General features: G+C 51.2%; 2 protein-coding genes across 2 annotated transcripts in view; both read right to left on the bottom strand.

Annotated features, from left to right (window-relative positions):
• Sptbn5 (spectrin beta, non-erythrocytic 5) overlaps window positions 1-7,065 on the bottom strand; it is a 37,693-nt gene extending 30,628 nt beyond the window's left edge. The window contains 14 exon segments of the mRNA XM_051183161.1: window positions 23-223; window positions 326-363; window positions 366-433; window positions 682-886; window positions 889-956; window positions 1,022-1,135; window positions 2,772-3,355; window positions 3,357-3,407; window positions 3,727-3,771; window positions 3,773-3,953; window positions 4,413-4,476; window positions 5,557-5,611; window positions 6,620-6,787; window positions 6,958-7,065. Coding sequence (XP_051039118.1) covers window positions 23-223; window positions 326-363; window positions 366-433; window positions 682-886; window positions 889-956; window positions 1,022-1,135; window positions 2,772-3,355; window positions 3,357-3,407; window positions 3,727-3,771; window positions 3,773-3,953; window positions 4,413-4,476; window positions 5,557-5,611; window positions 6,620-6,787; window positions 6,958-7,065 — 1,950 coding nt within the window.
• A 3,951-nt stretch (window positions 7,066-11,016) lies between these two features.
• Window positions 11,017-14,181, bottom strand: part of Ehd4 (EH domain containing 4) — a 63,877-nt gene continuing 60,712 nt past the window's right edge. Inside the window, exon 6 of the mRNA XM_051183647.1 lies at window positions 11,017-13,400. Coding sequence (XP_051039604.1) covers window positions 12,864-13,400 — 537 coding nt within the window. The 3' untranslated portion in view covers window positions 11,017-12,863. The remainder of the gene's footprint in view (window positions 13,401-14,181) is intronic.

The raw sequence follows: 14,181 nt of genomic DNA, 5'->3' as shown, positions 1-14,181 counted from the left end.
CGCCCCGCCCCTCACGTTCTACCTGTGCAACCAACAGTGCACTTTGCAGCCGGGTGCGCCTCCTTGCGGCTTCTGTCCAGAGCAGCTGCCATGTTCCCAGCACAGCTTCCGCCCTTTCCAGAGAATCTGCCTGTGTTGGGGGCCCCCTAACACTGAGGTTGGGTCCTTTCTGCACGAGATCTGCACACACAGACTGGTGGCGATGGAGTTCGGTTTCCAAAGCCTAGCAGGGTTAGGGGTGAAGAGAGGGAGAGGGTGACACCCGGAGTTCCAAGCCTGACAGGCAAGGAGGTCAGGATGTCAGAGCAAGGGAGTGGACAGACACCTTGTGTTTCCACAGAGCTGTAGAGATCTGAGTGAGGCCCAGGCCTCCTCCTCCTCAGAGCTGTTCAGGAACTGTGCCAGCTGCAGGGTCTGCTCCAGCCGGGTGCGTCTGAGGGACAGAGGGGCCATGGAAGGGTTTGGGGAAGAGCAGAGCACGGGGAGGAGTTGGCCTCTTTGCATCAGACATGCCCCTTAGGCAGGATTTCCCCAGAATGACCTAACAAGTAAGACCTGAGGCTTGGGGGCTCAGGAGTAGTGTAGACTAGGTTGCCAGACCAGGATTTCTGCTTGGGCAGGAGATAACCAAAGTTTCAGGAAAGCTCTACAGGCGGGTGAGGAGTTGGGGCAGGCTCTTACCGGGCTCTGACAAGAGACACCAGGCTGTGGTGAAGCTCAACCAGAGCCAGGGCTTTAGCCTGCAGCACCTGCACATTGGTGCCCTGGGAAGCATCCAGCTGTGCTATGTGGTGGGCAAGAGGGTTCACTTGGGTCCTGTGGGCTGAGACCTGGGCCTCCAGCAGACCATGCCGCTGCAGCAATAAGGCTACTTCTGCCGGCTGTTCCCACAGGCTGTGGAGTTGGCCAGCACCTGGCGGGAGAGGCACCATCAGTGCATTCCTAGGTGATGGGTACTTGTGTGCACCAGCTGGTGGGGGAGGAGGGCGCCTCCCAGAGTTCAGCTGATCTGCCCACCTGCAGCGTTTCCACCTCCTGCAGCAGGCTCAGCACAGCCCGTGTGTCTGTCAGCTGCTTCCGCTGCTCCTGTAGACACTGCAGGAGCTTCTGCCAGCGCCCAGCGATCTCCTTCTGCCTAGATAACAGGAGGAAAGGGCGAGCTCCAGCAGGCTGGGGCAAAGGAGCTTGGCTGTCCTGAAAGAGTGGCACCTCTGGAGCCAGGGTAGGATATAGATGTGAACAGCTTGATGTGGATGGTTGGGAGAATATGTTCGCAGTCAGAGGAAGCCTGGAAGTTTCAGATGTCCACACCCTCGTCTCTCTCATGTCTAGTCCCCATCTCCATGGATGAAAACTGTCTTTCCAGGAACACAGACTAAAACTTTAACAGCTCAGTTAGTTCGTTCGTTTGTTCGTTCCTTCATATATAGTTTTGGAGACAGGGTTTCTCTGTAGCTTTGGAGCCTGTCCTGGAACTAGCCCTGTAGACGAGGCTGGCCTTGAACTCACAGAGACAGAGATCTGCCTGCCTCTGGCTCCCAAGTGCTGGGATAAAAGGTGTGTGTCACCAATGCCTGGCTAACAGCTCAGTTTCTTAACCCCAGATCTGTTTGCAAATCCTGATTGGTACTATCTTCATATTCCTTCTGAGCTATCACACTTGTAATCCCTGGACACAGGAGGAAAGGCTGAATTGCCAGTTTTGAGGCCAGGCCGGTCTATACAGTGAGTCCTGTCTCTGTGAGACCCTGACTTGAAAGCAAAAACGGCGGTTCTATTCAGACTGGTATCACTTTTGTCACCCACTGCTTCCACTCAGTCTCTGCACCGGCTTCTTAATGGGCTCTTCAGTTCAGCGCTCAGGTGACCAAAAGCTTACAGTGGGTCACACTCCTCTGCTCAAGACTGATTTCTTAGCTTTCTGAGGAAAAGAAAAAAAAATTAACCAAACCTCCATCTCTCCCTCATCTGTGACTCGGTCATTTGCCCCACCCCACCCCCACACACACTGCTACTTTTCAGCCTTGTAAGGAGTATAACTACCCTGGGGTGCTGTTCTTGCCATTCCCTCTGCTCAGGACAGTCTGTCCCCCATCTATACAGGAGCAGCTCACTCACTTCCCTCTGGTATTTGATCAAAAGCCAATTGGCAGCCTCCTGCCTTGGTCTCTTTATCCCCCTCCCCCCCCCCCCGCCCCCGCCCCAGGACTGAACCAAGGACTTTGGGCATGCTACATATATGCTACCACTGAGGTAAACTCCAGATCCTAATTTTTTATTTGTTTAGTTTTGAGATAGGGTCTTACTAGGTAGCTCTGGCTGGTAGCCAGAACATGTTCTGTAGAGAATTCTGACTCTGAAATTCACAGAGATCCATCTGCCTCTGCCTCCCGAGTGCTGGGGTTAAGGGTGTGCGTCACAACTGCCTGGCCCCAGCCCTTACTTTTTAAACTTTCACATACTTAATTGATTAATTAATTTTCTTGTTTTCCTTGATAATGCTTTAAGCTTCAGGAGGGAAGGGATTTTTGCTTGCCCACAGCACTGGTAAATGTTTGATAATGGTGTGTAGGGATACTATGGACATTGAATAAATACCGTTCTGGTGAGTGTGCTGACTAATGAGAAGCTAACCAGAAAGACAGAATTTATGCATCCATGGGATTATTTTTCTAGCAGGAACCCTGAAGCCACAGACCACCCCACTCTTCTGTGCATTGTAGGGAGGCTTTGGCTTGCTGTGAGGATGGGTTTACTTGCTTGGAGCTCACCTGCGGGCCACATCTGCCCAGCTGTGATACTGTTCCTGCTGTAGAATGTCTGCAATCTCGCCCAAGACCTGGAAGCGCCCTTGCTGGGGCAGGATGCTAACTTCCAACATGTGCAGCCTCTGAGTGGCTGCCTCCCCTGTGGCTGGGTAGATGAGGGAGTCTCTGGCCTGGTCTAGCATCTGTACTGACTCATTTAAAAAGCTTTCCCGGAGGGCTGCCTTGCACTGGAAGCGGTGGGCCAGAGTATCCAGCAGCTCTAGCTGTAGCAGCTTGTGCTGCATGGCCTGGCTCCTGGAGGCCTCGGCCCTCTCTAGGTCTGCCCAGCGCTGAGCCAGTTCTGCAGGGCCCAGGCCTTCTCGAGGTTGAAATGGCCTTCGGTTTTGGGCTCGGAGTGTTGTCTGTAGCTGGAAGAGCAGGGCCTCTATGGCTCCTCGCTGCTGCAGCCGAGGTGGCTTTTCCTGGGCATGGAAGGAGGCAAAGGCTGCCAGTAGGTGGCGCATGGCAGGCAGTGAGTCCGGGAAGTCCCGAGCCTCTAGCTGCATCTGCTTCTCTGCAATCCAGTAGAGCAGATCAGCCACCAGCTAGCTGCTGGTATAGAGCCTGCAGTACCTCTGTTTCCTGGAGTTGCAGCAGGATCTGGTGGAAGGCAGAGCGCTAGTGAGACCGCACCTGGGGTGGGCCTCAGAACGGAAGCCCCACTGCTGGGTGCTAAGTGCTAGGCAGTTTTTGAGGGGAGTGGAGGCAAAAGGCCAGAAAGTGTCCCTGCTCCCCTGGCTTCTCATGTATGCCAGGCACCATGCTAGGTTATTACTAACACTCCCTTGGACACTCAAACAGCCTTCCATCATGCAGGAGTTGTCACCTCCATGTCACACAAGTGAGGCAATTTGACCAAGGCCAATGAGCCAGTAAGGCATAGGAACAGTCAGACAGACTGTCCCCCTTTATCACCAGCCTTGGCCAGCCTCCTCTGGGCTGTGTGCCCCTGGTGCAGGTGGGCAGGAGAAACAGTGGTAGTACAGGGACACATAGGTCATGATGGAGCGCTCGTCTGGATGCGGGGCTGCCACATCCTCAGGGTCCAGCAGCTGGGCAAAGCCTAGCTCCTGCTCAGCCACTCGGAAGGCAGAGGAGAGGTTGTGCAGAGGATGATCCAGACTCAGTGAGTCCAGCAGGTCTGGCCTGGGCAGAAGGCAGGAAGGTTCCTCAGAAGAATGGCCTGCTTTGGTTTACATTAGCCATCGCTGCTTACTGTGACAATGTTTTCTTCCGATAGCTCGGTGAGCCTCAGGCTGGAGTATAGACAGGGCTTGACAGGAGGGAGATTTAATGTGGCAGAGGGGCTGGGACACAGGATGTAGTGGGGCATCCCCCAAAGGGCAGACACTAGCTAGAGAGAGGACAGGAAGGAGACAAAGTTCAGGAAGCAGAAGAGGCATGGGTCAAAGGCAAAGCTGCTAACTCTGGCCCCTAAGGGGATGAGGAGGGCAGGCCTAGAGCAGGGATCAGACCAGGTACTCTCCATTTATGGCCCCCCTTGTTCTTTTCTTTCCAGGACCCTGGGTGCAGAGGGTGTGTGGAAGAGCAGGCAACATTCCAGCCCTGGGGCTCCAGGCTCAGTGGGTAGAGGCTTTTAGGCACCTGTGAGCATGGAGGAGAGCATTAAAGCCAAGCCCATCGCTCCAGTCTTCAGTCAGTATTTCATCTCCAATCAAACTGTTAGAAGTTCATGGTCCTCAGCTCCACCCATCAGATCCTCTAGAGCTGAGGCCCAGGAATCCGCATTTGAGCAGTCTAGATCTTGTCCTTTCGAGGAGGACTGGTTAATTGGGGACAGATACAGCAGGGCCTCACAGGGTTTGCCTGGTACCCTCTGACTCCCTCTTCTCTACCAAGGCAGAAGAATTCTGAGATCAGGTCCCCAGCTCTGATATCCCCAGTGCCTGACCCTAACACAGGCCTTGGTGTCCTTGCACAGGCTGGCTGCCTCAGCTGTCTGAAAATATTATCTTCCCACGTGTCCACATGACTACCCCCCTTTCTTCCTGCAGGCCTCGGATGGTGTTGCTTTGTCAACATGGTCCACTCCATCCGTCTTATCTGAAGTCGAAACCACGCATTTTCCCTTCCACCTAAACCTACACATCTGCTTCCGGCTCCTGCTACTCAAACATATGCCTAACATACACCACTACTCCCATGGTGGGGGTGGGGTTTTGCTCTCCAATGCATCCTCAGTTCTTAGTAGAACCTTACTACTGTGTATACCAGGTAGTAACAATGAGCCGAATGACAAAGAAAGGAGAGACAGGATGCACTCTGCTGTACATCACAGGCCTCTGAGGAAGGCACCTAACACTTCCCTCTGTCCCTGGCCCACTCATCCCTCTGTATTCACTCACCCTAGCTTGCAGGTATGACATCTGGCTAAAGGAGCACACATCTGTCCCTTCCAGCTCTCCAGAGTCAATTCTCTCAGCTCTGGGTTTAGCAATATCGGCTGACCAATGAACTTGATCGCAATGGGAAGAAATATTCAGACTTCAGTGTGGTGGTGGTGGTAGGTGTGTGTTTAAATATGTGTATGTTGTTGAGATAACACATATCCAGTTATTCTATGTTACCTAGGGTATCACCAACTTGAAATCCTCCTGCCTCTGCTTCTTTTGTGCTGGGATTAATAATGTGAACCACCATACCCAGTCTAGGAATTAACAAGGAACTCTAGGGGGAAATAAAAAGCTGTGGTTTAGCTGTGCTGGGGCAACTCCCTTGTCTTGAATACAGTTGCCCTGGATGTCTAGAGAGTCGAGGATGTCACCCCCACAAGTGTCGGTGACCTGTTATAGAACAAAATTCACAAAGAATCTGGGTGTGGAGGTACATTCCTGTAATGCCAGCATTTGGGATGTGGAGGTAGGAGGGTCAAGACTCAAGGCCAGCATATGATACAGGATTTAGTAGCCTAGGCTGTACATGTGACCTGTCTAAAACAACAACAAAAGCTCAAGAAGAGCCGTCCATCCTAGATTCCTGGAGGGGGTGAATGGCTCACAGGCTGTTGTCCCTGGATCTAAACAGGGCCTGGCTTTCTGCTGCTTTGGTGTTGGGGAACCACAGTTGCTCTCCCTCCAATGGCTTTTGTCCCCACCTGCTTCCAGGCTCCAGGGTTCTACATGTCACTTCCATCAGGACATAGGAGCCATGCATACTTAGCCTCAGCCCAGCTTGGGCCAGCTCTGTGGCTTCAGAACTTCTGTGCTAACTACCTCACATCTTCAGTACCCAAGGCCAGGAGCTGGTTCACCAATATAAAAGGACCTTGCACAGCCCAGCGGCACTGGCCATGAGGGTTTCTCTGTGCTGTGGAAACTCTTGCTTCTTTTTAATGACCATCTCTTTGGTTTGTCTCTTTCCAGGTGACTCTGGGGCTTCCTGAAGCCCTTCTCTATGCCAGCCTCTTGTGGGCATACACATCCAGGCTCTGCTACTGGGCTAACCATGGATCCTGCCTGATAAATTATTCTCAATCTACATGTCAGGTTTAAGAAATGAGACGGTTAAGAGCAGTCAGATTATTTCAGCGAAGAACCCTGCAGTCCTCCTGTATTAAACCTGCATGTTTTCAGTCCTCATAGGGACAGAGATTGTTCCTGCTGTGGCCAGCTGGTGGCTCTCTAGGTCAAGTACACTGCAAGGAGGGCTTTGATACCCGCTCTTGTGCCATGGCTGCACCTCTGGTATTCACACCCAGATCTCCTGCTCTGCCTGAGGCCCAGCCCTCATATGATGACCCGTGGTTGCTGCTTACCCAGCTGTCCACCCAGAAACCCCTGCCCAGAACAAACCTTGGCCCTGAGGAAGGCCAGTGGATGGCTGTTGTTCTCCAGGAAGTGCACATGCAGGCGGCCTGGGCTGGGTGCTGGCAGGGCCTCCCCAGAGATAAGCTCCAACAGCTGCAGTAGGTGGGCACCATCAGCAAGCTCTGTGTACAGGTCTTGGATCCCGATGCCCACCTGATGAGTAGATTGAGGCAGAGGTGGGGGTCAGCCCAGCATCTCCTGCCCACCTCATTTTAAAGTCCCCAAAGGGCAGGCCAGAACAGCTACAGGCAGGAGATCCTAGGGCAGCTCCCACCCTCAGGTCACTGGCCAGAACTGGAGGCACCCAGGCCAGCCATACTTACCCGGCCTAGTCGGAAGATGTTGTTGATCCCGTTGGCGAAGGTCTTCTGCATCTGTGAGTGCTGAGCCTGGAGCTTGCGGACATGACCAATCTCATACTCAGAGTCCATGGCCCAACTCAGACTCAGCAGGGCTGAGCCGCAAGCCTGGGTCCCCTCCTCAGGGTCACTGCTGCTGAGGAAGTGGAGGGTTGAACCTATAGCTGAGGATGAAGGGCAACTGGACGTTTCCCTGTGTCTGGAGATGGGGGGGGGGCCCTGGAGCCTGGGGAGCACGGTGGACACTGATGAACTTCCTGTCAGAAGCCTGAGGCCTGTCCTGCTACTTGTCCCCAGGAAGGGTAGGATTATGGGTTGGAACCTAAACAGGTAAGAAGCCTGACTGGTAGCCTGTAACCCACATCCCATTTCCAGATTCTTCTCTGAACCCCTGCTGCTAGTCCTACCACCACAGTCATTGGCTCCTGTTCCTTGGCTTAACTGTGGCAAGCAGAAGGAAGATGGGGGCTGCTCACCTTAGCAGCTGGTGTCTGGGTCCTAGCTGGAGCTGGGACAAACAGTGTGGCCCTCCCTTTGCCAGCCTGTCAGGGTAATGGCACACAGGCAGCATTGTCCTCTCACCTGCTGTAGGGCAGGGCCCAGACAGAAGGGGGTGGCTCAAGAATGCTCTAGGCTCATTGCTAGGGGGTCTCCTCCTTCATTCTATACCCCATGCTCTGGCAGCTTCCCTTTTAGCAGGTGATGTCTTGTTGGCTCTGGTGAGAATATTGCAGGATGCTGAAGTCTGAATGTGACATCAATGGTCAGGCTTCTGGCTGAAAGCTGTGGACTCACTTCCTCTTCCGCACCCCATCCTAGGATGATGGAAGGAGAAAACTGACAGCCCCTCCCGAGCCTGAGAACAGCCCCAGGGAGCCATAATGTCCTATGTTCCAGCTTCCTGGGCTCTGACCAGATCTGGGCCACAAACTCTGCTCAGCCAAGCACTGAGAAGACAGCCAGTGACAGATGGGTCACGACGGGTCAGGGTACCTGGGAAAGCAGCTTCCCCTGGAAAGCACAAATGCTGCATGCCAGAGGCCCTGCCCTCTCTTTTCTCAAGCGACACCTCCTTGTACCCACTCCCAGAGCCTCCAAGGACATTCACACAGACATCTCAGAGTCTATGGCCCAAGTTTAGTTAGCTGTGTGTAACCCCCAGCGCAGGAGCTTACTCTTCCTTTGACTGCAGCATAGGAGGAAGCTTACTGCTCTCTGCATGGCCTGCCTGGAGTCCCAGACCACAGTCAGCTCCAAGGAAGATTCTGGAGGAGATGCCAGGCTTTCAGGTCCAGTTCCCGTTTGGTAGGGGAAGCCTTGCCTTCAGCCATTCCACACTGAAGGTGTTCAGTCTCATCTGTAAGGGAAAGCTTTCAGAAAATCCTCGCACCCTCTGGGTTTGTGTGATGTGAGGTCTGAGGCCACACAGGTGTATGATGCCCTCTTGATAGGGTTAAGCAGAGGTGACTGTTTAGTTGTTGGGTTTGGGGCTAGAGTGATGGCTGCCCTTCCAGGGGACCTGGGTTCAGTTTCCAGCACATGCAACTTATAGCTAATGCATCTGGTGCCCTGTTCTGGAATCTGCAGGCACCAGGTACTCATGCAGTGCATGCACATATAGGCAAGTGCTTGTACACACAAAATAAAAATAAATTAATCTTAAAAAAAGAAGTTGTTGGATTAGAACTAGAGGACTAGCACAGCGGTGGCAGTGCATGCCTTTAATCCAAGCACTCGGGAGGCAGAGGCAGGGGGATCTCTGTGAGTTCAAGACCAGCATGGTCTACAAGAGCTAGTTCCAGGACAGCCTCCAAAGCCACAGAGAAACCCTGTCTCGAAAAACCAACCAACCAACCAAACAAACAAACAAAAAACTCCAAAAAACTAGAGGATGCTCTCCTCCTCACACCTCCCCATGGCTCAAGGGCTACTAGAGCTACCGATATTGTACAAAGACCAGCTCCTCTTTGGCTGTGAATGAGTAAGCCCTTGGTGGAAAGGTCAATGCTGTTTGGACTCTTTGCCAACTGACTGCATTTTCTATTTGAGCAGGACTGAGTGATACAGATAGAGTGTATTGGCCCATAATTGAAAAACAACCTAGCAGGAACAGGACTTCAGAATGCTGATCCCAAATGACATCATTGCAGATCTAGGTTTCCTGTGCCTTGCTCAATGCCTTTTCTGCTAGCCCAACCTCCTCCCCTAGTTCCCGCCTCTCAATGTCATTTATAGGGTTGTACCAAGAAGGCCCCTGCTTTACATTACAGTCCCAGAGAAGAGGGAGTATGAAACATCTTCCTAAGTGCTGGGGTGGTGGCTCTTCAGAAATGAATTGGAAAAACTGAACAGTTTTTTGAACTGGTGTCTCTGACTGGGGGGGGGGGATGAAATACTTTAATTGAATTAGGCTAAACAGGATCCATCCTGGACCGAGGGGAGGGTTCTACTGCACCCAAACCTCATGGTTCTGGGTGAGAATGAAAAAGGAATATGCCGTGCTAAATGACAGTCCATGTTATCATCATCACAAGGGTACACAGGTGTCTGTGCAGGTGGTACACACCTGGGGTGTGTGACAGAGAGGTCTGCATCTCAGGAGTGTGCTCAGGGTTGCCCCACCCCACTATCCAGCAGTACCCATCCCCACAGTCCTGTGCGTTCAATCTCTCCCAGGTGAGGTGTGAGCCTCAGTAGGATCTTTGTCCCCAGCGATGGGACCCACTGTGAGAGCTCTTCCCCAGAGAGGATGAAGGAGGAATTGGGGTCACAGGGATGGCATGAAGAAGAGGTATTCCTCTCTGGACTCTTCTGTCTCCTTTCAAAATGGACCCAAGGAAGCACTTCCCTCTTGAAAAGTGGGCACAGTTACAAGAAGCCAGAATCATTGTGGAGCGACGCTTTTAAATAAGATTTTAATAAATAGAGGCATTGTATATTTGCTGTTGCCAAATACTATGCAATCTGACATGCTCTTGAATTGAGCCCTGGATTACTTGAATAAACACTGGCTCCCTCCTGGGGTCTTGCTGTTGCATTGAAGCATGAAGAGAGACTGTTGGGCCATCTGCCTACCCCACAAGCTGGGGTAGTTTCTTTCCCCTTGGGCTCAGCAGGACTTCACTGGCAGGTGAGGATAACAGGACCTAGCTGAAGTGCTCCCTCCCCCTCACCTGCAGAGGCTCCTGTGATCCATGACATGTAGTGGTTACAAACATGGTCTTTGGAACCAGGGAGAGCATGAAGTAGCTGTGTAGTCACAGATAGTGCACTTCTACCTTTCCAGAGTATGTAAATACTCTGGGGTGATGTGGTGTGTGGTTTGGATATGAAATGTACTGAGGCTTGGTCGACAGAGAGGCGATTGGACCATAGGGTTCTGACTTCACTCATGGATGAAGATGAACAGATGAGGAAGCAGGTTACTGAGGCACGTCTCCTTCCCTGTTTTCTTGGCTGCCATGTGCTCTTGCTGCTATGATATTCTGCCTCACCTCAGGCCCACAGCAATGGAGACAGCTGAATGCATGTGTTATGTATTTCTCCGAGCTGAATTCTCTCAAAACAGTTGGCAAATTTAAACTTTCCCACCTGGAAACTGACTTCTGTCAAGTGTTTCTGTGACATGCAGAAAACTAACACGAGGGTGGGGTAATACAGTCAGAGTGAGCAGATTCGTGGTGTGGGAGGGCGTTTTGAACAGTCTAGGTGCTATGTGTTAGTTCTGGGGGAGACAATCGTTCATTTGGTCACCATCTCTGGTATTTTCCTTTCTGGTAAACTTATCATGATGAACAAGACCGACCCATGATTTCTTTTCTTCAGGAACATCACCAGGTCAGAGCAGGGTGAAACTCAGCTGCTAGGCTTCTCCCAGCAAAAGGTGGAGAGGAATAGGGAGAGAGATCCCAGAAATCTTAGTCTGCTGACCCTAGAAAGGCCTCCTCTGAGGTTCTGTACAGAAGAAACTTGGTCATATCTACATAGAATATGTGGACGCACTTTAGAGACACTCACAAGTCATACATTTGTGATTATATTTATGTAGATATATGACAACTGTGCAGAGAAAAAGCAGCAGACAACTGGGAGGAAAGGCAGTCCCCTCCCAGGCATCACCACCCATTAGACACCAGGGTCCTCACACCACAGAAATGCCTGCATTCAGTTACAGCCCCAGGATCAAACATTCCGCTTTGTGTGTCCCATTAATCAAAACACGCACTCAAAGTAAAAAGCACACCATGTTTCTCTTAAAACTGTCATTTAGAAAGTAAGATAGGGAGTGTGGATGGTGACATAAGAATTCTCCCTGATTTTGAAACAGACAGACTGCCATGAAACTAACAATGTGGCTTGGGTTTCAAACTCATGGTAATCCTCCTGCTTCAGCCTCACAAGTACTGTGGTAATAAATGTGAGCTTTTAGCATTTTCTCTTAAATCTACAATTCTGACCCTGAGGTTGACAGAGGCAGGGAGTTAAGGGCGGGAGTACGTTTTTCTGAAGATTCAGGGGCACTGTTCAGATTCATTCATTTCTGGTACTGTCGGGGCTGGGCCTCGTGGTCACTGCTGTGCTGTGGCCCCTACTGCCTAAGTGAGGGTGAAAGTGCTCAAGAGCTGTGCCACAGAGCAGGGTGTGTGTGTGTGTGTGTGTGTGAGACAGCCCCTGAAAAAGCCGGTCAGAGACATTCACGGGCTTGGTGGAGTACTGAAGAGCCAGCAGAAGGGTATGTGCACAGACCAGTCCTGGTCCCAGACTTCCTGGCTCGGAAGAAAAGGTGGTACACAAAGATTTCGATAGAAAAGCTTCTTCTTGTGAGGAAAAACACAATAAAATGCATATTTTTCTTTAAAAAAAAAATCAGACAATGATCTCTGCCATTGACAGCTCGGGATAGGGCTAGTCTCTCTCTACTTGTGTTCAAAGTCTCTTGGACTACACAATTCAAGACATGGCTCTGTTGAACTTAAATTCTGCCACTTTCTGCCACCTACCAAGAAGTCTTGGGAACATTCAATGGTCGAAGGGCACACTTAGTGACAGTTGGGAACTGTCTCTTTTCTTAAGGCTGATAAATTGACTTTGCTGCAACCTACTGGCTACACTGAAAAGAAAAGCCAATTCTCAGACTTCAACATGATCTGAAACATTAACTAGAGGTCTTGCCAGGGGCTGACAGAGGTCGTGAATTCCAAATTCCCAAATGAACCCAGCCTTGCTGGAGGGAGGTTTGGCAAGGCCGTGTAGCAGGTGCTGGGACAAAGCGGGTTTTCCTGGCCTGGCTGCTCACTCTGCTTGGGACTGCAGGAGGAACAGGTGCACAGAGACATGGCACATCCTCTTTCAAACCTGGATATTAGTCTTCTCTTTGGTGTCAGTCTACAGAGAGCAGAAACCTTCTGTTCTGTTCCCCCCCACACACAAATATAGCAGGAAACAATAAGAAAAATAAATGAGGTCATTTTCGCTGCTTCTCAGTGCCCCGTGAAGGGCTGAGAAGTCCGTGGTAACGAGTTGCCCTGAAGACTCCTGTGAGTCCTCAGCTCACTCCCTGAGTTCCCCAGAGTTTGCCAGCCTGCGCCCACATCTACATTTTTCTTTGGTTAATTTCTTTTTCTTCTTAGACTTTTAATCTCCATATATAGTGCTCTTCTCAATATTTTGATAGAAATATTTTGATAAACTTAGGGATTTTAGAGGTAAAAGAACCTCATCTTTCATCAGGTACCTGCCCTCCCCACCCTACATATGAGGAAATCGAGAAAAGGAGAGGACAGAACCTTGGCCAAGGACATTCAGCAAGTCAGCGGCATAGCAGACTTCAGGCCCAGGCACCCCTCCTCTCCCACCCCGGGTGTGCACCCTCAGTCGGCTTTCGGCAGGGACTTTCTGTGAGAGGGGGGCACGAGGTGTGGGGGCAGGCTGCTCGGTAGCTCGTAGCCATCCAACTTGATCTTGATGAGGTGCTTGGCCAGTGCAAACTCCTCCTCGTCCAGCATGCCGTCGCAGTCACAGTCGGCCAGCTTCCAGATCTTGCCCAGGACACTGTTGGGCAGCTTGGAGGTCACCATTTCCTTCTTGGCATTGACACCTGATATCTTGCCATTGATGGGTGATAGCGTATAAAAGAGTTCATCATACACGGGCTTGTCTTTAGCCACGACCCACTCTTCCTCGTCAGCACCCTCCTTGGCCCCCTCCCCATAGCCCTGGTTGAAGGGCCCCTCTGTGGTGCCGTCAAAGGCACCACCCTGCACCATCTGTGTGGGCATGTTCATCTCTTCCTGGCTGATGAGGCTCATCAGAGATGAGATCTTGTTGCTTAGCATGTTGTCCACAGCCTCGATCAGCTTGGGCTTCAGCGAGTGGAACTTGGTGAAGTCATAGTTCTCAAGCTGTTCCTATAGGAGGGGAAACCAGATTTGGCATTATGTTCTCTACAGGAGGCACTGCAGAAAGCTGGGTCTCCCTTGAAGCAGTCATCCCAACACACCCTGTGCCTTTCAGAAGAGCTCCTTTGCTGGGGCTTCCATCTCTAAGCTCATCAAATGGTAGAGGGGCTTAGGGATAAGAAACAAGCTTCCTGAGTGAAATGTGGCGTCTGTACAGCAGCTGTTCTGTCTGGTGGCTGCAGCAGTTACAGTCCCCAGAGACTTTGGAAACAACAACTTTCCCCTGCCTACTGCCCCAGAGAACTGGTATGTTCTCAGAAGGGTTCTGCTACACACTTCAGTTACTTTCTCAACAACCCAGGGAGTGGAAAATGACAGTATTATAAACTTGTTTTACAATCACATGGGCTATCCAGGTGGAGTTAAGACTAGAGTTCACATCTGCTAATTCTTTGCTATGCTTTGCTAAAAAGCTCAGGGACAAGAGCGAGCCTATGCCTGACACTGCCTAGATGGTCAGGATCTGGAAGCTGGATGGCTCAGAGACCTAAGGTAGAACCAAGCATGACAGGAAAAAAAAAAAAAAAAAATCAACAAAATGATTCCTAATGATATTCCACTATACTCATAGGATTGGTGCCTAGCCCAATCATCATGGGAGAGACTTCCTCTAGCAGCCGATGGGAGCAGGTGTACACCAGGTCTTCTGCATACATGCTGTGATCCTTTACCTTGGGGTGTTTGTGGGACTCCTAACAGTGGGAGACGGGGTATCTGTGACTCGTTTGCC

Source organism: Phodopus roborovskii, unplaced genomic scaffold (genome assembly GCF_943737965.1).
Source record: "Phodopus roborovskii unplaced genomic scaffold, PHOROB, whole genome shotgun sequence".
Taxonomy (NCBI): Eukaryota; Metazoa; Chordata; class Mammalia; order Rodentia; family Cricetidae; genus Phodopus; species Phodopus roborovskii.
This window is presented reverse-complemented; position numbering and strand designations above follow the sequence as displayed.